The sequence below is a fragment of the Mastigoproctus giganteus genome, chromosome 8 (assembly GCF_048544385.1).
Source record: "Mastigoproctus giganteus isolate SK-2022 chromosome 8, ASM4854438v1, whole genome shotgun sequence".
NCBI classification, from domain to species: Eukaryota; Metazoa; Arthropoda; class Arachnida; order Uropygi; family Thelyphonidae; genus Mastigoproctus; species Mastigoproctus giganteus.
In genome coordinates, this window is record NC_143582.1 from 157,463,367 (window position 1) to 157,486,848 (window position 23,482).

At 38.0% G+C, this 23,482-nt stretch overlaps 1 protein-coding gene across 3 annotated transcripts in view; it reads left to right on the top strand.

The window, feature by feature from the left end:
• Positions 1–23,482, top strand: part of hgo (homogentisate 1,2-dioxygenase) — a 431,143-nt gene that overhangs the window by 333,723 nt on the left and 73,938 nt on the right. For all 3 annotated transcript variants that reach the window (XM_090379845.1, XM_090379846.1, XM_090379847.1), the window contains one exon: positions 11,443–11,569. In XM_090379845.1, the coding sequence (XP_090235971.1) occupies positions 11,443–11,569 (127 nt within the window). The remainder of the gene's footprint in view (positions 1–11,442; positions 11,570–23,482) is intronic.

Consider the following 23,482-nt stretch of genomic DNA (forward strand, 5'->3'; position numbering starts at 1 on the left):
GTTAATTAATATCAGCTGATGTCTTAGTAGACACATCCATTTTGAGAAACTAATAAGAATTATGGACTGCCTGTTATTGTTATATAACTCTCACCAATGAAGAAGATTCATCTCAAACTGAGATCTTGAAGTGAACAAAGAAAACTTTGGTCTGAGAGAGGAGACAAAATGTTGAAGTTAAACACATCTTGTTTAAGTGAGGTGGCTTTCACCTTGAATACACCTCAACATCATTCATCTCTCTTAAAGCAAGCTACTTTATATGCATTTTAAGACTTTATGCTAAACCCATTACAGCATTACAAGTGTTGGGTGATTTGGTTATTTGCAGATGCCATGTATTTAGCATTAGTATTAACCTGGCCAAACAACTCAAGGTTGTGAACATACTCTGAATCAGCCAAAAAAAAAAAAAATCCCTGAGTCAATCACAATTTGACCATTTCTAAAAAACAGCAGTCTACTGGGCAACTTGAACACTCTACCTCAGCTGCCTTGAGAGGCAACTTATTCCACTTATCAGCAGCATGCTACCCAAAGGTGAACTTTTTGAGATCTAATCTTCTGTTACTTCCCAAAGTTTTATATTTCTGTCCCTGTGTTCCTGTTTAACTTCCCAACATGGATACTTCCTGTGTTTATTCTGCTTATTCCTTTAAGGGCCTTAAACGCTCAAGGTGTTTTACTGTATCCAGGGTCTGCAGTCCACTTCTAAGACATTTTTCGCAGAGAAAACCTTTATCTCTCATACCTATTTTGTTGTTGTAGATAAGCACATCTTGTTTGAGAGAGAGAGAGGTGGTATCCTCATTTCCACACCTAACCACTACCCTTATTTGGACCCTCTTCTAGAAGTTCTATGTCCTTTTTATATAACGCCTAATACTGTATTTAGAATTACACAACTCATTTGGAATACTGTATTCAGGCCTCCAGACATCAGCATTAGCATTAGTAGAGGCACATGATGCAAGAAAACAAGCTTATACAGCATCAGCCAAAAAAAAAAAACCCTTCCCATTTCACTGATCCATTCATTCCAAATGTTTGTCTAGTTCTGCTTTGAATTTATTTAAGCTATCAACTTTCACAACAACAGATGGAAGTTTGTTCCAGCAATCAACAACTCGCTGGCTAAAGGCAAACTTCCGCACATCTGTTCTACAACTGTCATTCCTCGATTTGAGTTTATGCCAACTCAGGTTTGTAATCTGAGCAAGAGGAAGAAGTAGGCCGACTGGGCTAGCCGAGTGGGTAAAGTACCTGCCCGGCAACCCAAAGGTCGCGGGTTCGATTCCCGCCTCGGGCTTGGATCAAAGTACTGCAAAAACCTTGGGAGGTGCAATATGGCCACAGAAGCCGATGCGCCAACAACTACCAAATCAAAAAAAAAAAAAAAAAAAAAGGAAGAAGTATCCCATCAGCATTGAGCCTGCTTGAACCTTTCTTTCATTTTTTATTGACTTTTTTTTTTCTTTTCTTGGATCACTCTTATTTTCATGTAATAGGGTTGTTACCCTGGGAAGTAAAGGCCTTATACACTTCAATCAGATCACCTCACACGTGCCTAGTCTCCAGATGCTGCAATTTGCAGAAATTTAGCCTTTCTTGGTAAGAGCATCCCTTTGTTCTCATCAACAGTCTTCTTGCCCTTTTCTATACTCGTTCTAGCAACTCTAAATCCTTCCTAAAATAAGGCTTCTAGACCTGTGCACAGTAACCAAGGTGTGGCATAACCATTGCCTTATACAAAGGGATAATCACCTCCTTATCCCTGCTAGCAAAATTCCTCTCAATCATTGACAAGATACCATGGCCTGCTCAAGCAGCCTGTTTGCACTGCTCAGAAAACTTCATATTTGACTGCACAGTTACCCAAGGTCTTTAATTTCCACTACCCTGAGTGTAGTACCACACAGTTGGTACTTTCTTCTGTGGTTACTGCTACCAATATGAAGTATTTTGCATTTCTCAATGTTAAAATTTCAGCTGCCAATTCTCAGTCCCTCTGCCCATCTTTTCTAGATCCTGTTGCAGTAGTGTACTATCATTACTGTCATTAACATCCCTGCCAACCTTCGTATCGTCTGCAGACTTCGACATTAAGCCTGATATACCTTATTCAGTATCATTGATAAATATACAAAAAAAAGAATGGACCCAACACCGAACCCTGGGGGACCCACTAATAACGTTAGTCCATGAAGAGGAGTGTCCATTGATTACCACTCTCTTTCTTCTCCCACGCAATCATACTTTTATCCATTGTAACAACTGGCCCTTGATGCAATGCTGCTCCAATTTGTACAGTATTAGCATTAGTTGAGGCATATGATGCAAGAAAGAAAGCTTATACAGCATTGGCCAAAAAAAAATTTTCCCATTTCGCCTATCAGGTCACTCCAAATGTTTGTCTAGTTCAGCCTTAAATTTATTTACGCTGTCAACTTCCTCAACAACAGATGGAAATCTGTTTCAGCAATCAACTACCTGCTGGCAAAAGGCAAATTTCCACACATCTAGTCTACAACTGTCTTTCCTCAATTTGAATCTATGCCCCCTCAGGTTCTTAATCTGAGCAAGCAGAAGTATCCCGTTAGCATTGAGCCTGCTCAAACTATTCAAGGCCTTATACACCTCGATCAGGTCACCTTGCAGGTGCCTAGTTTCCAGATGCTGCAACTTGCAGAACTTAAGCCTTTCTTTGTAAGTGCACCCCTTTGTTCCTCTCACCAATCTTATTGCCTTTCTCTGTACTCATTCTAGTGACTCCACATCCTTCCCAAAATGAGACCTCCAGACCTATATACAATAATCAAGGTTGGGCCTGACCATTGCCTTATAGAAAGGGATAATCACCTCCTTGTTTCTGCTAGCAAAATTTCTATATATCATTGACAAAACTCCATGATCTGCTCTGGCAGCCTGTCTGCACTGCTTAGAGAGCTTCATATCTGACTGCACAATTACCCCCAGGTCTTTTTCATTCTCCACCTCCCTGAGTGTAGTACCATACAGTTGGTACGTTTCTCTGGGGTTACTGCTACCCATATGCAGTACTTTGCATTTGTCAATGTTAAACTTCAGTTGCCACTTCTCAGCCCATCTATCTAACTTTTCTAGATCCTGTTGCAGTAGCATACTGTCTTTAGTGGCTTTAATAACCCTGCAAACTTGGACACCTGATATACCTTCATCGATATCACTGATAAATACACAAAATAACAGTGGGCCAAGCACTGAACACTGGGGGGCCACACTAATAACATTAGTACATGTAGAGAGTGTCCATTTATTACTACTCTCTGCTGTTTCCCACTCAACCATCCCTTTATGCCCTTAATGCCACACCGCTCCAATTTGTACAGCAATCTTCCATGTGCAACAGTATCAAAAGCTTTCCTGAAATCCAAGTACAGTAGACTCTCGATTTTCCGGGATAGATGGTAAAAAACAAATTGCGGATAATTGATTTCCCCGTTAATCCAAAAATACAGAAGTCCCAAACATACGTAAGAAATACGTTCCAAGACTTCTTACTTCATCGAGTTTTACTTAACTCTCGAATGACTAATATCATATTGCTACTATGTTATTATTGACATATCTGAATTCAGCACGATACTTGTTAATGTTTGACCATTTTCATTCATCCTTATTATTTGAATTTTCTGATCCAACTCGATCGTTTTCCTTTTCTTGGTAGATTTACTAGTAGCACTATCACTTATTCTCTTAGTCAGCACCATGATAATGGTCAAAATGAAATTTTCTGTAAAGAACTTCACAGGGTTTAGGCAAAAACTTAATGTTATCACCCCGCATGAGCTCACATTTTGCTAAAGCACATTTCTGGAGGTCACTACCATAAAACAATAAAAACAATTTGCACTTTCCGGTTTATTGGACTCTTCTGTTCGTGCATCTAATTATAAACGGGTAGCAAACTCGATCTTATTGCATTTGAAAAATACCGATAGCTAGAATTCTGTGGGTTTTTACGTTACTATGATGAAATGTATGTCCCCTTCACTGAAATCTTCAGTCATATAAAAAAAACCATAAATAAATCGTAAGAATCTTCTCTTCTTTCCTATTTTTTTGCTTGTTACTCCATATCCCACTAGGGCGCCTCCGTAGCCAGGTGGGAAGGAGCAGCAGTGCGTAGCACACGCTTCTTGATTAGACCGGGGTTCGAGCCCGTCACCACCAAATACGGAGGATGCGGAAAGGTCAGGGAATGACTACCGCATATTCCCGGAGCAATATGGCCTTAGTTGCTAATGCTCCTAAAAACCAAATAACAAACAAACAAACCATATCCCACTTGTGCAATTTGTGCGTGCCATGATTGTCGTTATTGATTGCTTAATTTATTTATTTTTTATTTGTTTGTTTTAAATTTTACAATCCTAAAAAAAAAAAAAAATTGAGTGAAAAAAAATTTACGTAAATCCGTAGTTGAGGACTCACTGTATCGAAAAATGTTCAGCAACCTATGTAAAAAAACATATGGCGATAGATAAAAAAACAAAAAAACTTACCACTCACTATTCATGTGTCCAATACGATGCTTCCCTTTTTTTTTTTTTTTTTTTTTTTTTGCAATGTCGATTTTAAGTCTATAGCTTTCCTATATTTTTTATGATGTTGCATATGGTTTGGTCACCAACATTATAATGGTTCATTAAAGATTTAACGGATGTACCGTTTTCAAACTTTTGAATAATTTCAAGTTTTTGTTTAAACTAAAAGTGCAATTCTTTTGTGTTTACCCATCATTTTTGCGATTTGTAAACAAAAAAAAAAAAAAAAAATACTATAAAAAACATTTTGACACCCTGACATAAATAACGAAGCAAAATTTGTCTTTTTGCAGTGCGACGGAACACAACAATTGACGCAATGCACTAAAACAATCTAAACATTTCTTCTCTCTCTTTTTTTTTTTTTTTTTTTTTTTAAGCGGTAAGTGTGAAGACAGCAGTGGTTGCAAGATATCTATTCTAGTTATTGCTTGAATTTTAGAATTTCTGGTTGATTTTTTTTTTTTTTTTTAATTTGGAATCTTGAAGTTTCCCAGTTAATCCGATCCCGGTAAATCAAGAGTCTGTTGAATATGATATCAAAATTATTTCTTGCATCCAGTTCCTCTTGACAACATCATAGTATCCAATAAAATTGTTTAGACAAGACTACCCCCTTAATAAACCCATGCTATGTCTGAACTGTTATTGCAGTAGGTGATCTTGTAAACTCTTTAACGAGTGATTCCATTATTTTCCCAGGAACAGAAGTTAAACTAAAAAAAAAAAAAGAAAAAAGTAAAGTGCAGCCATTATCAACCCACTGCAGGGTGGTAGCCTCCTCAACAATTCATGCTGAGGGAAATGGACCATAATCTGCCACGCTGGTCCAGTGCGGGTTGGCAGATCGACCGTATTCAGCAGTCAGGGGCTTGAACCCCGGTCTAATTCAAAGAGTGTGTGCTACTGCACTCCCGCTCCTGCCCACTCGGCTACGGAGGCAAAATAACAGGCCTATAACTATTTGTGTCACCCTTTGAATCCACTTTGTGAATTGGGGATACATTTCCTCATCTCCAGTCCATGAGAACCTCCCCTGAATCTAAGGATGCTCTCATAATTATGGCTAAGGGTTTGCTAACTTCCCTCATTGCCTCCTTCAATATAGCTGAATAGATTTTATCCATCCCAGGTGCCTTTTTTATGTTTAATTTCAGCAATTTCTCTTCCACTTTGTTCTCAGTTATTACAAAATTACTTAGATCCCTATTAGAGTTTGATAAACTTCTCACATTCCCCTCCTTGAATAACTCCTTATGCATGAATGCAGATGCAAAATACTCATGCAGTTTTTCAGCTACTTGAGCAGGATCATCCATAGTCGAACCATCTATGGTAAGTGGACGAATGTGATTCATCCCGTTCCTTCTAGAGTTTACATAAGTAAAGAACTCTTTGCTGTTTTTCTTTGCAACCTTTGCCAAAGGTTTCTCATTGTCTGTCTTTGCCTGCCTAACTTCCTTTCTGAAATTATTACAGACTAGCTTATATCTGCCATAGGGTTCTGTGTCACTTGATAATTTATATGCATTCTATGCATTTTTCTTCCCTGCCATGAGTCTCATTAATTCATCTGACATCCATTTAGGCCTGAACCTTGAAAAGCCTAGTAGCCTCAAAGATTAAGTCCCTGAAGGCTTCCCATTTAGAATTCACTGTTGGTAACATCATCAGTTGGTCCCACTGTACAGAATTTAAAAACTGTCTGAGACCACTGTAGTCACTTTTATGAAAGCAAAAACCCTTCCCTTTACCCTTGATGGTAGTTACATCTTTAAGTAAATCCTATATGAGTACACCGTTATCACTGTCACCTAGTGGTTCCTTTATCTGCAAATTCTTTATGCATGAATTATCATGTATCCTCCATGTGCATCAGTATCAAAATCTTTCCTGAAATCGGAGTATACGATAACAAAATTAATTTTGCATCCTGTTTCTTTTGTGACTATATTATAGTATCCAATATAATTGGTCATTTTAGGTTTATTATAGTATCCAATCCAATTGTGAATTGGAGATATATTTGCACTTTTCCAGTTTGTGGGGACCTCCCCTGAGTCCAAGGATGCTCTCATAATTATGGCTAAGGGTTGCTAACTTCCTTTGCGGCCACCTTTAATGTAACTAGATAGATCCCATCCTCCCCAGGTGCCCTTTTTATGTTTAACTTCAACAATTTCTCCTCCACTTTGCTCTCAGTTATTACAAACTAATTTAGCTCCCTGTTAGAGTTTAATAAACTTCTGTCCTCCATTTCCCTAAAGAATTTCTCATGTGGGAATGTAGATGCAAAATACTCATTCAGTTTGTCAGCTATCTGAACAGGATCACCAACAGTCAAGCCATCAATATTAAGTGGACCAATCTGATTTATCACCTTTCTTCTTAAGTTTATACATATAAAGAATGACCTAACCAAGTAGCAATCATTCCACAGTAAGCAGTTGTCCAGAAGTTTAGATCTGTTTAAAAGCTTCAAATTTTCAACACCAGAACTGCCCAATTAAGTATATACACTCAGTGATCACTAAATTATGACCACCAAATCTGTAATGGCTGTGCCTCATAGCTCACAGTATAAAAAGCTGAACAGCTTCATATGCTAGACCCATGGTAATTTGTATCTGGTCATGCAATTAAAGTGATAAAGTAGAACTTATGAGACATAGTAAAGATATCCCATAGTTTCAAGAAAGTGTGATTGTGGGAGCTCATGCATTGGGTGCTCCCATATTTGAAACGGCACATCTTGTTTGTTGCTCACACCTACTTTTGATACAAGTGTACAAAGAATGGTTTTGAACAGGTCAAACCACCTCCTACTGACAAAACTGTAAAGGATTATGCAAGGCAGATGTTTGTGGTGAGTGAAGGGTGCAGCTCATATAGACTCAATGGCAGGTCACTGTGTGACAGTTGACACTGCAATACAAACATGGCAAATGTAAGAACAGTATCCCAAATGACAGTGTGCTGCACACTCAGACATATATGGTTCTACAGTGGATGACCTAAGAAATACCCTCTCCTCTCCTCTCCTCACTGCTGATAATTATAGACAGCTGATGCTGTTGTACCAACAACATGCTGGTTAGACTAGAAGACTTTGAAACAAGTGTGCTGGTTGTACGAATCCAAATACTTGGTGCAACACACTGGCAGATACCTTTATGTGCGGTGTAAGCAACATGAGCCAACTATCCAGGCAAGAACTAGGACCCTAGTGTGTGTGTGTGTGTGTGTGTGTGTGTGTGTGTGGACCAACATTTCACTGGTGAGGTCTATAAGCAGCTCTTAGGAAACCATATGTACTCTATCATGTTGCATATTTTTCCAGACAGAAATGGGATCTTTCAATACAATAATATACCGGGTCATTGGATCTGCACTGTGCACGAATGGTTCGAGCATCACAGTGAAGATAGAAGTGAGGTATTTCAACACACAACTGTCATCTATCCGACACTGTGGAAAGTCTTGTAGGCAGCTAGTGGAGGGATCCATATGGATGTTTTCAGACAGCTAGTGGAATCAATGCCTATGTGAATAATAACAGCTGTTATCTGTGCGAATGGTGGCCCAACATGGTATTAGGTAGGTAGTCACAATTCAGTGATCACTGAATGTATTTATTTTTCATGCTTTACCTCTATTCAGCTGTACAGGAACTCCCCGACTTATGTAAGGATTGTGTTCCGCAGAATGCTACGTAAGTTGGAATTTCCCCCATGCTTGTGCAGCACTTGCTCACTGAATTGATTGAATCAAAAATGAAATGTTCAACAAACATGTAAATAGAATTATTTATTGTATTTATTCAATTTTTTATCATATGCACAGAAAAATTACAAAAGTGTGCAATTTAAAAAAATTTCAAAATTATAAAATTACAAAAAAAAGAGACGAGACAGGCATAATGTCAGTAAGTTTTACCTTTCAAGCATTGTTGCTAGAATCGACGTCTTCACCTGATAAATACACCATTGTGGAGGTTGAGGGCTGTGGAGATTTAGAAGGGGTCAGCCACTCAACCTTACAAAAGAACATATTAATGGATGACTGGACAGTGGCTTTTTTCTTTCATCGTAGATTTCTTTGTAGCAAGCAAGCATATCATTCACCCCTCTGTTAACTTTTAAGAATCATTTGCTGTCAGGATCCATCTTCTCAAACCTCGCCATTGCAGATGCAATTTCACGAAATGCCATTGCCATCTCTCTGGTGATGAAGCATCTCAGCTCCTCATTTGGTTTATCTTCAGCTTCGTCAGCATTTTATTTTCACTATCACTGCCCGCAAATCAATAAGTTCTTCGTTAGATAATTCCTTCTCTTCTTCCTCTATTAACTCCTCCACATCTTTGGCATCAACCTCCAACTGAAGTATCTTTGCAACCTTTACAGTCTTATCTGTAACCTCTTCATATGATTCTTCTTTGTCAAATCCTTTGAAGCCTTTTACGTGCTGTGGGGGCGCCTCCGTAGCCAGGTGGGAAGGAGCACCAGTGTGTAGCACACGCTTCTTGATTAGACCGGGGTTCGAGCCCGTCACCACCAAATACGGAGGATGCGGAAAGGTCAGGGAATGACCACCGCACATCCCCGGAGCAATATGGCCTTAGTTGCTAATGCTCCTAAAAACCAAATAACAACATAACAAATAACGTGCTGTGGGTGTATTTCTTCCATGCACCATTTAAATAACTTTTAATAATTTCTGCCCAGGCCTTATTAATGTTTAAGATGGCGTGGTAAATATTGTAAAATTTCCAAAAGTCTCTTAATGTAAAATTTTTCTCATCATCTACTGCAGATAATGCCTGAGAAAATGTTGTGTGCAAATAGTATGCTTTTAAATTCGAAATAACACCATGATCCATAGGTTGGATGAGTGAAGTCATGTTTGGCGGTAAAAATATGACACTCATGTTCGAATTGAAATTATCTAGATGCATAGGATGTCCAGGAGTATTATCTAATAGAAGCAAAATCTTGAAAGGAATATCATTGTCTTTACAATATTTTTCAACCTTGGGAATAAAGCAGCATTTAAAACAATCCTGAGAGAGAGATATTGTTATCCATGCTCTCTGATTCGATTGGAAATGCATGGGTAGGGTAGTTATTGATGCCCTTAAATGCACAAGGATTCCTAGAATGGTACACAAGCAGTGGTTTTAATCTGTAATCTCCCGCTGCATTAGCCCCAAGCAAAAGTGTGGCCCTATCTTTTGATGCTTTGAAAACCTGGCATTGTATTTTCCTCTTTGGCAATGTATGTTCGATCTGGCACTTTTTTCCAATACAGAGCAGCAATCTCTTCAACATTAAAAATTTGCTGCGTGGAATAGCCGCCTTCATCAATAATTTTTTCCAACACATCACAAAATTTCTCTGCAGCTGCAGAATTGGCACTGGCAACTTCACTGCATACGTTAATGTAGTGGAAACTAGTGCAATGCTTAAACCTATTAAACTACCCATCGCTTGCCAGAAACTTGGGTTGGGGTTTGCTGTACTTATCCTTAATATCTTTATAAATATCTGTTGCTTTTGCTTGAATGGTCATTAGACTCAGGGGCACTTGCTTCTGAATCTGATTTTCCATCCATATTATTAAGAGCTGTTCCATGTTTGATATAACAACTGAACGCTGTTTTGTCATCACTGTTGATCTTAAGTGTGTTGATCCTTTGATATGTTCTTTTATATGCGCAATATCCTTTAAAATAGTATTCACTGTTGAAGCAACGAGACCTAATTTCCTTGCAATAGATGACAAACTTTGTCCTGCTCCATACTTCTTAATCATTTTCATCTTCATTTCTAAATCACTTTTGTTTCATTTCCTGGCGTAACCACCACTTGCACTTTTTTTTCCCTTCATCATTGTAATACATAAATTGGAATGAAGAGAAGTTTCTGAAAATTTGTTTTTATATGATTGAAGACTTCAGTGAAGGGGGAACACATTTCGCCATAATAACGTAAAAACCCACACGATTGCAGTTATCAGTATTATCGCAAATGCAATAAGTTTGGGTTTACTACCTGTTTATAATTAGATGCACTAACAGAAAAGCCCAATAAACCAGAAAGTGCAAATTGTTTTTATTGTTTTATGGTCGTGACCTCCAGAAACGTGCTTTAAATAGATATCACAAAGGCGTTCATAATTGATTCTTATAACGGGAACATATAATGATGAAAGTGTAGTGCAATTTCCATTATAAATATGACAATTTAGAGATAAATAACTTAGTAATATAGCGAATTTTTCAACTTCCAAGGACTTGGAATGAATTACAAAAAAAAAAAAAAAACATGATGTGTTATTGGGTTCACATTACGATATTTTCATGATACCTTCATTTATTCCTATGAGATACAAAATACGTTTCCACAATTTTTTTAAGTTTGCACCAGCTGGCAAAAACTTACATAAAGTCAAATTTCCATAAGTTGAATATTATGTAAGTCAGGGAGTTCCTGTACAGTGTAATATTTGAATTGATGTTCAGAAACAGCAAAATTTGAAGTTATCTATACACATACCTACTGTAATGTCTAATGAATTTGTGAAAAATTCTTAGCATTTTTCACTTTTGAAAAATTTAAAAACACTGGATCCCATTAGTTATTTGTTACCTGGCAGATATGGAGATCTAGTGAGTAAAAAAACTCAGCTAGCATTGCTGTAGAGTATTTTCTGTGACTGTGTTGTGTTTTTACTGTTGCATGCAATAAAAGATAGTTTAACAATAAAACCTTTTTTGCCTTTTAATACTCTCACACAAATGTAATTTCCATATAATAGGAGTGGTATTTTATTACCTCTCTTTTTTTCTAATTAGGACCCTTCGATATTCACTGTACTGACATGTCCATCTACAAAGACAGGTGTTGCAATTGCAGACTTTGTAATATTTCCTCCTAGATGGTCAGTATCAGATGATACTTTTAGACCTCCATATTATCATCGTAAGTAGCTTTTTATATTGTGTGCTTGGTTTTGTGTATTTAGAAAATATGAAAATTTTTTTCTTGATCTTGGAATATTAGTTTTAATTAAATTATAAGAATTTTTTTTTTTTTTTTTTGGTTTTCAGATGTAGTTTAGCATTATTGTTTATGATATCCTAACTTAAAAAAGCAGCAATATCTTATATTAATTAAACAACAAATTCATATTTTTACTTTGCACCAAACATGTAATGCCAGCATGACTACTTACTTCAGAAATTCTAAGAAAAGATCTAGGACTTTTCACAGAGATTTTTAGCTAGTGGGGGATTTTTCATTAGGAAGCCAACTTTTACAGCATTTGCAAGTTACCAAATAAGATGCATCAGTTAGCAGTGCACAAGTCCCATTGTATTATGGTAAATAATTTAGAAATATACATATAAAGTTCTGTTTGCATCATTAAGAACATCCTATCATTTGAAAACTAATCCCATCTGCATGGGTATTTTGACAAACTTTGTTTTCAGAGCCAAGGTATATAGAGCTGTTCTGTATGTGAGTTTTACAGTGCATTATACATAAGAAAATCTCAGCTTTAAAAAATCAACTAGACATTAACAAAATACTACATTATGAAATTGATGTTTTGAATGTGAAGGCATTAAACAATAAATTTTTTTCACAGTTATTTTTAATTAACTGTACTCTTATTTCATCGAACGCATGCACAAGCACATGCATGCACGCACACACACACACACACAAATAAGGAGAGTGCCATGTCACAAAGGTGCCTTGCTACCTGCACGATCTTAAAGGCCAACATTAGTATTTCTTTTGGATAATGATCTCTATCTTAGTCCTCAGTGATGAAATAGGAATTCATAAAACTGTCTCCCTTAATGTGGAAGTAAAAACCATGAAACTACTCAAAGCTACAGATTGATTTTTCACAAGCTCAGAGTACACTTTTCAGGTTTCATTTATAGAATTTCTCTGCCAGACAGAATCCAGGGTCCATTTATTTTTACTAGTAGTGAATTAAGTTCAGATTTTTCTTTGAAAGACTTGAATTCATTTTAAAAGAACAAGTGATTAAGTTTTTGCAGAGTAGAGAGAGAGAGAAAGAGAGGGAAGGCAACGGACCAGTCCCCCTGACCAGAAGGCACTCATGGAGTTCTGGGAGTAACGTGCGGAACAGTGAAGCTAGCCATAATGGCCATGCCTCTGGACAGTCCTAGAATGGAAGAAAATCAAAGACACAACAGACGATAGGAGATTCAGGAGAAAGGAGAACAACAGTACATCAGGAAGTCAGACAACTAACACACTTTACAAGCAGAGAATGGGGAACCCCCCTGGTGCCATCAGACAACTAACACAAGTACATCAGGAATTCCCACAACTGGCAAACTCCAGGAATAGATAACATCTACAACTACTGGTACTTGCTCAATAATAGCAAGTACAGATATATACAAGTGACCCCTGCTTAACGCTGATAATTCGTTCCAGAAAAACAGAGCGCTAAGTGAATCCACGCTAAGCGAGCTCCGCATTCCCATAAGGTAACATACGTATTTGTGAGTTGCAGTCGGTGCCATAGGATATTTCCTAATCAATAATAAACGGTAGTGAAAAGATGCAGAAATGTCGGTCAAAATATTTAATATTCAAATATTTGTACAAATAAAATATTCTGCATTACATACGTATATAATTATGTGGTAACTATTTACGTATCAAAATTAAACTTAAAATTCCAATTAAAATCATGAATTTAATTGATTTTAATTGATGAATTTAATCAAGAAAAATGTGTCGATTTTGGGTTGAACTTTGGCCCTCTTCTAAATAAATTAAAAGGGGTATTAATTTTAAATCCCCCGCAACGTTACCACCCAACAATAAAGTCACCCGATCCTTCGCCGCTTTGAAACCTGGCATGCTTTTTTCTTTCAATATGAAACTTCTTTTAGGCATTCGTTTCCACAAAAGTCCTGCTTCATCCATTTTATAACCCGACCTGGCTAGCTGGGTGGGTTGCCTCCCTGGCAATCCAAAGATCGTGGGTTCGAATCCCGCCTCGGGCTTAGATCAAAGTACTGCAAAAACCTTGGGAGGTCCATTATGGCCACAGAAGCCGATGCGCCAAAAAGTTTCGGCTCCTTGATCTGCACTTGCGGCTTCTCCCTGGATTTTAAATCTATTCAACCAGCCCTTACCAGTTTTAAATGGTTACACTTTTTTTTTCTAAGTGAGTTTTCTTCAGATAATCATATTGGCTAATCTCTTTCTCTCTCTCTTTTTTTTTTTTTTTAATATTTAACTTAACTGAATTCTGCATTGGATATTATCTTCAATACGATTAGTTAAAGTCTTTCCATTTCAATCCTAATAGCCGTCCTAGCCCTAGTTGCTTGCACTGGAACAGCTATCTTTCCTGCTGATAAAATTAATTCTTTATTTTTTTATAATTGTTCTTACAATTAAACTTGCAAATCCTAAATTATGGCACACATCCGCTTGTCGTTGACCGGAATCGATTCGCTTCAAAACGTCTAATTTCATTTTCAAATTCGGTCTTTTTCTTACATTTATAGTCTTCGTACTGCGCTCAGACGTTGTTGCTTTTTCATTCTTATTGGCCATTATTAACTCTTCGAAAATGTAACTGTGTCGGTTGCATTAATTACGAAACGATGTTCGAGTAAACTGTCCGTTTCGCACGATGTCTAATACGGTACTGAGTGATGACTAGACTTCGGATAAATGCATATAACACAGATATTACAAGCAATATACTTGATAATTTTTTAAAATTTTGATCTCGGAACTACGTAACAAGCACTGTATTGCAATTAAATTAGCGTGCGAGAAAATTTCACTGAGCGTGGGAAAATTTCTCAAGTCTGCGTGGGAAACGTTTTAATTTTGTTTGCTATTCATTTTCAAGCTATCGACTCCATCAAATGGAGTTGATTTCGTTAAATATGCCAAAAATGCAATCTGTAAAAGAGCGATATAGTGATCTGAGACAGCGTTATAGTCAGATACGGGTTATAATATAAGAACAGCGTTATAGCGAATCAGCGTAAAGTGAACCGCATTATAACGGGGGCCTGCTGTGTATATATATATATATACATATACAGGCATATAGCAGATCAGTTCACCCAGATAATAAGGCACCCTGACACAATCCCAAAGTCTCTGACTCAAGGAATCACCTATTTGAAGGCTAAGGAGACAAAGAAACCACAAACCCAGCAAAGTACAGATTGATCACCTGTCTCCCAACAGTGTACAAGATTCTGACCAGTTGCATAACTAAGAAGATATTGTACCACTTGAAGAGTCAGAACATTATGGCTGAACAGCAGAAGAGATGTAAGTAGATGAGCAAAGGATGCAAGAAGCAATTGACCATTGATACGTCAATTATGGAGCAAGCCTACAAGAAATACTACAGTTTGTATGCGGCCTACATCAACTACTGTAAAGGCTTTGACTCCGTGCCCCATGTCTGTCTGATGGAGGCATTGAAGATCTATCTGTCAACCCGACATTGACATGCTTCTTAGAAGCAACCATGCCAAAATAGAGGATCACCATCAAGGTTGAGAACATCATGACCTTAGCAAACTCCTTTAGGAGAGGAATTTTACAGGTAGATGCCCTAAGGCCATTATGGTTCTGTCTGACACTCAACCCATTGTACACCATGCTCAATAACAACCAGACGAATATACCCTAAAAGAAGGGATTAAGAACCTGTACACCCTCTCTCTTGACCTTTTCCATTATGATGTACATGGATCACATCTTACTCTATGCCACAACCAAGAATCAATTTTGAATCACCAAATAGTTCAGCACTGACATCATGAATCAATTTGACAGATACAAAAATCCATGGATTCCATCAAGGAAATTCAATCAGCTGAAACTACCAGCTAAAGACTGGTGAAAAGATTCATTCCATGAGAGAGGGAAAGATCTACAAATATCTGAGGATTATGCATACTCATATGATGCATGATGCATAATCAGTATTAAGACAAGGAAATTAAGTCCTGCCTGACTGAAAAATACTGTCAGAGACTGAGGAGCCTGCTAAACTTAAAGCTGAATAGTGGGAACATAGTCACAGCCATAAACACCTGTGCAGTTACGGTACTAATGTACTCCTTCAGGATTATAGATTGGACCAATACCAAGGCTGGAGGAGATTATGAGATCGACAAGGCTAATAATGACCAAGAGCTGCCAATGCCACCCGAAGTCTGTCATGAAGACACCGACCATATCCCAGAAAGGAGGAGGTAGGGGATTGACTGACCTTATATGCGGGAAATGCGCTTGCTCATATAGTTGCTGTTGTGTTGTCTTTGTGCTCCTGCAAATGTTGTGCCAGAATGAATGATTGAAGATGAATCTGTTCCAATATTTTTATTCTTTCTGAATCAGCTAGTGTTGCTCTTCACATCTATCAAGAAAGAAGAGGTACTCAAAAGATAGTTTTCAAGCTATAGCAAATGAAATTTATGTTCCCCTTCTACAAGGTATCTCACATTGTTTTTGTTGATGGCTCAGTAGCTGGGAAGTTTTGAGTGTAAGGATTACTCCCAAGTGGTTTAACCAAGGTCAATCACTTTACTGTTTTTGTCTGATAATAGCCTGCAAGATCATCTGTCATTGTTCGTAAAAAGTGTACTGTGCCTTTCAAAAGACTCTTTGCCGATTAATCTGCAATGGTGTAAAATTAAGTACTGCCTGTTGCTTAAATTAGGAATGTTCTAAGCTTATCTTTAAAATCTGACTTAATGCTTTGAATGTATTTTAAAGAATTTCAGCTATAATTCTCTGATAAGTTTACTGTAAAAGTAGTTCAGATAGCAAATATTTTTTGTATATTTTATATTTGCATTTTAAATTTTCTTTTTAATTTTCATTTTAAAAGAAATTTAGTGTTTTTACTGTTAATTACAATGCTCCACAAGTGCAAATTATTTGCCATATATGTAAAAAGAAATGCAAAGACTTCCTTCAATACAATGCAGTCTTCTGTACATCATAAAATGCATAGATATGTCAATGGTAAACTGGAAAAAGATGTCACAGGCAGCAGTCAACTCTTGGAAGGGTCCATGTTTTATAAATTACAGGCAGTCAAATAAAAAGCAGACGAAAAATGAAAGTAACTCAGGATCAAGCCCAGCAGATCTTTTAAGACTTTCCGATGGTGAACCTCAGTGTTTCAGCTGGCCCCTCATCATAAAATGACACTCAGCAGCAGAGACAGCTATCCGAGGACACATCTCACAACATGGTCTCAGAGCAGACAAATCACACCCTCTCTTACCTCCTTAATCACGAAATTTCATAAGTTTGAAAACCTAACCACTAAAATCATTTTTCACAGCTTGGACACATAAATCCATGGTGGCTTCTCTTCTTGATGAAACTAAAAAAAATCAGGTGAGAAAATGCCCAACTTTGTAAAATTAATTATATTTTACTACAGAAAATTTTGGATTTAATCAAAATTCAAATATTGGATTTAATCAAAATTCAAAGATCGTATTCAAAACTCCAGTAGATCCTTCAGTCCTACATGCAACTAGGCAAAACCAATTGAAAATCCAACATGTCAGCCAGCCCCTATTCCTGTAGCAGAAGCCACTTATGCATCTATTGTAAAGCAACCGCCATATCCTCCAGTATATGCTCCCATTACTAGTCAATCTCAGAAAGCATCTAAAAATAGCAATCGATATGTTAATCCACTCCTAGAAGACGTCATTTTCTGCAGACAGATCACACGGGAGGACAACGGAATCAGTCTGCCCCTAATCAGAGAGGCAGACATCAACAACCTCATCCTGTTGTGGGAATAGCTGCCAACTCTTCAATCCAAGCAGTCCCCAGAACTAATAATTCAACAAAGGGTATTTTCGTCTCAAGACTCAAACCCCAACTGTGTTCAAAAGTAATAAAAATTAATTCTAAACATGATTCATACAGCTCATTCTATATTCAATATCAACAAACGGACTTTGATCTATTACTAAAGGATCACTTGGCTTGAGGGAGCCATTATTCGACCTTTCTATGGACACCCCCCCCTTCATGATTCTAGGTCATCAGCCAGTGACTTAGCTATCGAAACAAGTGAGCAGGAATGACAGTTCATGCATTTTTAAGATGTTCCAGAATCCATACTGGGAACAGTGTCAACAAGATCCATCTATCTGCCGACCGGGCTAGCCGAGTGGGTAAAGTACCTGCCCGGCAACCCAAAGGTCGCGGGTTCGATTCCCGCCTCGGGCTTGGATCAAAGTACTGCAAAAACCTTGGGAGGTGCAATATGGCCACAGAAGCCGATGCGCCAACAACTACCAAAACAAACAAAAAACATTCATCTATCTCTTTATCCTACCAGAACTTGAATGATACTAACTCTTGTGAAAACATCTTTCTGCCCTGTCACTTGCCAACAATTAAGCAAAATATTTTATGCCTTACTGCAGTATCAAAAGATGAAATTATGAATGCTCGCAGTCTTCTAAAACATAATAATGAAATCCTTGCTCAACTGACATGGAATCATCATCCAGACTTGATGTTTTTTACTGAGATCTGGTTCTCTCCTGAAATTTCAATCCGACTTCAAGACTTTTCTCTCTTTTCACAGTTGCAGATGTGATTCTAAAGGGGGTGAAGTTGCTATTTATGTTCACAATCATCTGCGATGCTCTGCCTTTCCTATCTCAATTTTTTTTTTTTTTTTTGTTTTTTTTTTTTTGTTAGTTATTGGCGTAGTGGCTTCTGTGGCCATAATACACCTTCCAAGGTTTTTGCAGTACTTTGATCCAAGTCCGAGGCGGGATTCGAGCCCACGACCTTTGGGTTGCCAGGCAGGCACTTTACCCACCCAGCTAGCCCAGTCGGCTTATCTCAAATCTGCCTGAACAAGATTGTGAATTCACTTTTATTTGCTTTGGTTATTGGGTGTCTATACCGTCCCCCAGCTTCAGTTAACATCTTTCTTGTAACTCTTGACAATATTCTATCTCACTTTACAAGCAAATTCCTTAGTCTTCTACTGATGAGTGACTTCATTATTAACATGCTTCAAAGCTCTTTCTCTCAAGTGCAAGACCTCCTAGATGTCATTACCTCCAATGGTTTCTCTCTTCTGACCGATGGAAATATCCCAACTAGAATGGGAGAGTCCCACAATTCCCTTCCTGACTTCGCAATTGACGAATGTGCTCTCACTTACGCAATACTCGATGAAACTATTTCTGATCATCATCTTAATGGTAATTGAAAATGAAGAAAATATGGAAGAGATCATAAGATCATACACACTTACAGATCTGTCACTCCAGATTCTCTCAATAAGCTCTGTTACAACCTCCACAATCTTCGTGAGATGGGGCACTTGCTACAGAGGATCCTCAAATTGAGACGAACTTCTTCTTTGAGTATATCCTAAATAGTTATGAAAAATGCATGTCATATATCAGGAGCTCAAGGAATAAAAAGACCACCAGGCCAAGAGGGAAATTATGTCCATTGATCTCAAACAAAATTCTTAACATGTTAAAGAAAACGTACAAACTCACAAGAATTGCTAGAGCAACACGAAATGAGGCAGATAAAAATAAATACACAGCATACAGAAACAAATTCACCAAAAGTATTCAGTCAGAGAAAAGAAAACACTACAGTTCCCAACTTAAAAGCATCATTACAAGAAAGGAAAAGTGGACAGTTTTGGACCAGCTACTACCTGGAACGAAACTGAAATCACTGAGCGACGTTGGAGATGTGGTTGAGAACAAGCTGCTCATTTCAGATGACCAGGAAAAAGCCTCAGCCTTCTGTAACCACTTCATCTGAAATGTGGATAACCTTTTTCAAAATGAGCTTGAGACTGGGGACAATGAAACGAGAGAATCTGCTAAGTACAGCAGGCCCCCATTATAACGCAATTCGCTTTATGCTGATTCGCTATAACGCTGTTCTTATATTATAACCCGTATCTGACTATAACACTGTCACAGATCACTATAACGCTCTTTTACAGATTGCATTTTTGGCATATTTAACGAAATCATTTCATTTGATGGAGTCGATAGCTTGAAAATGAATAGCAAAACAGAATAAAACTTTTCCCACGCCGACTTGAGAAATTTTCCCATGCTCGGTGAAATTTTCTCGCACGCTAATTTAATTGCAGTTACAGTGACTTGTTATGTAGTTACGAGATCAACATTTTAAAAAATAATCAAGTATATTGCTTGTAATATTTTCGTTATATGCATTTATCCAAAGTCTAGTTATTACTCAGTACAGTATTAGACATTGTGCGTAACGGACAGTTTACTTGAACATCATATCATAATTAATGCAACCAATGCAGTTACATTTTTGAAGAGTTAATAATGGCCGATAAGAATGAAAAAGCAACAACGTCTGAGCGCAGTACGAAGACTATAAATGTAAGAAAAAGACTGAATTTGAAAATTAAATTAGATGTTTTTGAAGCGAATCGATTCCGGTCAAAGACAAGCAGATGTGTACCATAATTTAGGACTTGTAACTTTAACTGTAAGAACAATTATAAAAAAAAAATAAAGAATTAATTTTAGCAGCAAGAAAGATAGCTGTTCCACTGCAAGCAACTAGATGCATGGAAAGACTAACTAATTTTATTGAAGATAATATCCAATGCAGAATTCAGTTAAGTTAAATATTATTAAAAAAAAAAAAAAGTGAGAGAGAGAGAGATATTAGTCTATATGATGATCTGAAGAAAACTCACCTAAAAAAAAAAAATGTGGAACCATTTAAAACTAGTAAGGGCTGGTTAAATAGATTTAAAATCCAGGGAGAAGCCAAAAGTGCAGATTAAGGAGCCGAAACTTTCAAAAAAGAACTTGTTAAAATTATTGAAGAGGGGTATTATGTGTTATACTTCTCAATAAGTTTTTAACATAGATGAAGCAGGACTTTTGTGGAAATGAATGCCTAAAAGAAGTTTCATATTGAAAGAAGAAAAAACATGCCAGGTTTCAAAGCGGCAAAGGATCGGTTGACTTTATTGTTGGGTGGTAACACTGCGGGGGATTTAAAATTAATACCCCTTTTAGTTTATTTGGAAGAGGACCAAAGTTCAACCCAAAATCCACACATTTTTCATGATTAAATTCATCAATTAAATTCATGATTTTAATTGAAATTTTAAGTTTAATTTTGATATGTAAGTAGTTACCACATAATTATATATGTATGTAATGCAGAATATTTTATATGTACAAATATTTATATATTAAATATTTTGACCGATATTTGTGCATATTTTCACCACCGTTTATTATTGATTAGGAAATATCCTACAGCACTAACCGCAACTCACAAATACATAAGTTACCTTATGGGAATGTGGCGCTCGCTTAGTGCAGATTCACTTAGCGCTCTGTTTTTATGGAACGAATTATCAGCGTTAAGCGGGGGTCACCTGTGCTCAATCAGGAGCTCTTTTCTTCTTGCTCCATTCTCGGATCAAGAGATTTTAGAAGCAGGACATCAATTGAAAGGAAAGGAAGCCCATGGCTTTGATGAAATATCTCTGTTGCTCTGCTAAAGAAGGTCCTTAACTCAATTCTTACACAACTGAAGTATATTTACAACTCTCCTTTTAATCTGGTAAATTCCCTTCTCAAAAAAGCAGTCATTGTTCTGTTCCAAAGGGAAAACAATAAAACTTTATCAAAAACTTTCGTCCAATAGCTCTACTCTGTTTTGCAAAATTATTTGAAAAAATTCTTCATAGCGGACTCGTGCTTCCTGGAAGTCGATTAGCTTATCCATCATAGTGTAAAGTTTAATGTAAAACTAGATAGCGAAATATGTAGCACTGTATTAGAAATCTGTTAGATTAGTATAGTATTATCAATTAACTTTATTAAATTTCATTGTTAATTAAATTATACTTAAACAGAAACATGACCCAGACTAGAGCAGCAAAGCAATTGGCACAAAATAACAGGAGTGCTGTGGCTCAGGGGAGAACCGAAGGGGGCGATTCTCCAACGCATCACAGTCTAAAAAAATGTGTGAAATGTGAAATGTTTGCAGACTTTCTAGATCTGGACATAATCTAGCCAAGGAGGATGTCTTGTCTGTGCTAGGTGCAAAGACTATGAAGAATTGGTAAAATAAAATTACGGCTTTCTCAGAGCGAATTGTAACAGGTTTAATAATATATATAGAAACCTATAAACATGCAAAGCTTTCGGTTGGTTAGACAACCTTCTTCAGTTGAAACAAAACATAAAATGACAGTTAGAATGGAGGCGTATACTGCCAATCTGGTACATGAAGTGCGTGGCTAATTGTTTGAGGTTGAAGTCTGTGGCTGTGACGTATGTGGACGTGGCCAGCGCTTGGCAATGGACAGGACTATTGCTTCAGTGATAGGGTGGACTTGACAACCACTGTTCCTGTTCATTGAGGTATTGGAGCATTTGATGTTTAACGATTCCAACCAGGCACGGCGCAGATAATGGAGGGACTTATCCACAATCACGACATCACGGTGTGGGTCAGTGTCGTGGTGGGGTGCCCAGACGTGCTCAGCAATAGCTGAGTGCTCCACATCCGCCAAATGGATCGCCCTCTTCTGTTCGGAAAGGCGTCGAGCTGCCTTCCGGTTTCCCAGAAGTAGCAGCTAGTGCAGTCACGGCAAGAGATGCGGTAGACCAACCCACTCTGCAGTAGGGTAGGGACAGGTGTTTTTACGTTGGAAATGAGGGATCGTAGTTTTCTCCCTGGGAGTTGGAGGCACTTTATCCCATGCGATTTTAAAATCCTACAGACCTGTTGTGATATGTTTGGGTAGTATGGGATAAAGGCGCTCGTGGTTGAGTCACCACTTTGGATGTTTCTGTTGGTCGTTATGTGGTCGCGTGCCTGTAGGTCACACCTGTCAAGGGTATTGACGGGATAGCCACACCTCGTAAGGTCCGCTTTGACTCTAGCGATCTCTGTGCGCCTCTCACTTACAGAGCTAGAGTGTGTCCAGGCGCGAGTCAGCAAGGTTCGTGCAGTGGCAAGAAGATGACTATGTGCGTGTGCTGACCGGAAGTTGGTAAATTGGCCAGCACACATAGGTTTACGATAGACTGTCGTCTTCAAGCATGTGCCCTCGCGCTGGACAAGGGTGTCTAGGTATGGTATGGTGTTGTTCGACTCTAGCTCGATCGTGAATTTTATGAAAGGCGACAGAGAGTTGAGGTAGGCTAAGATTCATTGACCTGAATCTCTGAGGATAACTACGAACACATCGTCCACATAGCGACACCAAAAGGCAATGGGATCTGGTACGTTTGTAAATGCACGACCCTCTAACTCCTCCATCGCGATTTTAGCCGTGACCGAACTAACTGGGGAACCCATGGCTGCGCCGTGCACTTGCTGATAAACGGAGTCGTCAAACGTGATAGCACAACCTGTTAAGCACAGTCTGAGGGCGGTGGAGATATCATCTGGTGTCAGTTTGGTTCTGCTGCCAAGGGTTTCATTACTGTCCAAGAGTTGTTTCGCATGAGTGATGGCAAGTTCCACTGGGATGGAGGTAAAAAGTGATACTACATCAAACGATGCCATAACCTGATCTTGTGAGATGGACATAGTACGGATCCTTTCTATGAACTCGCTACTGCTGGAGACGGTGTTGGAGGTCTTCCCTACTAGGGGAGAAAGAAGCCTCAAGACAAACTTAGATAACTCATAACTCGTTGAGCCACAACAGGATACAATGGGTCTCAGTGGTGTGCCCTCTTTGTGTACCTTCGGTAGTCCGTAAAATTGTGGGATCTGACAACCGGAAGCACTGAGGTGATTACGTGTTGA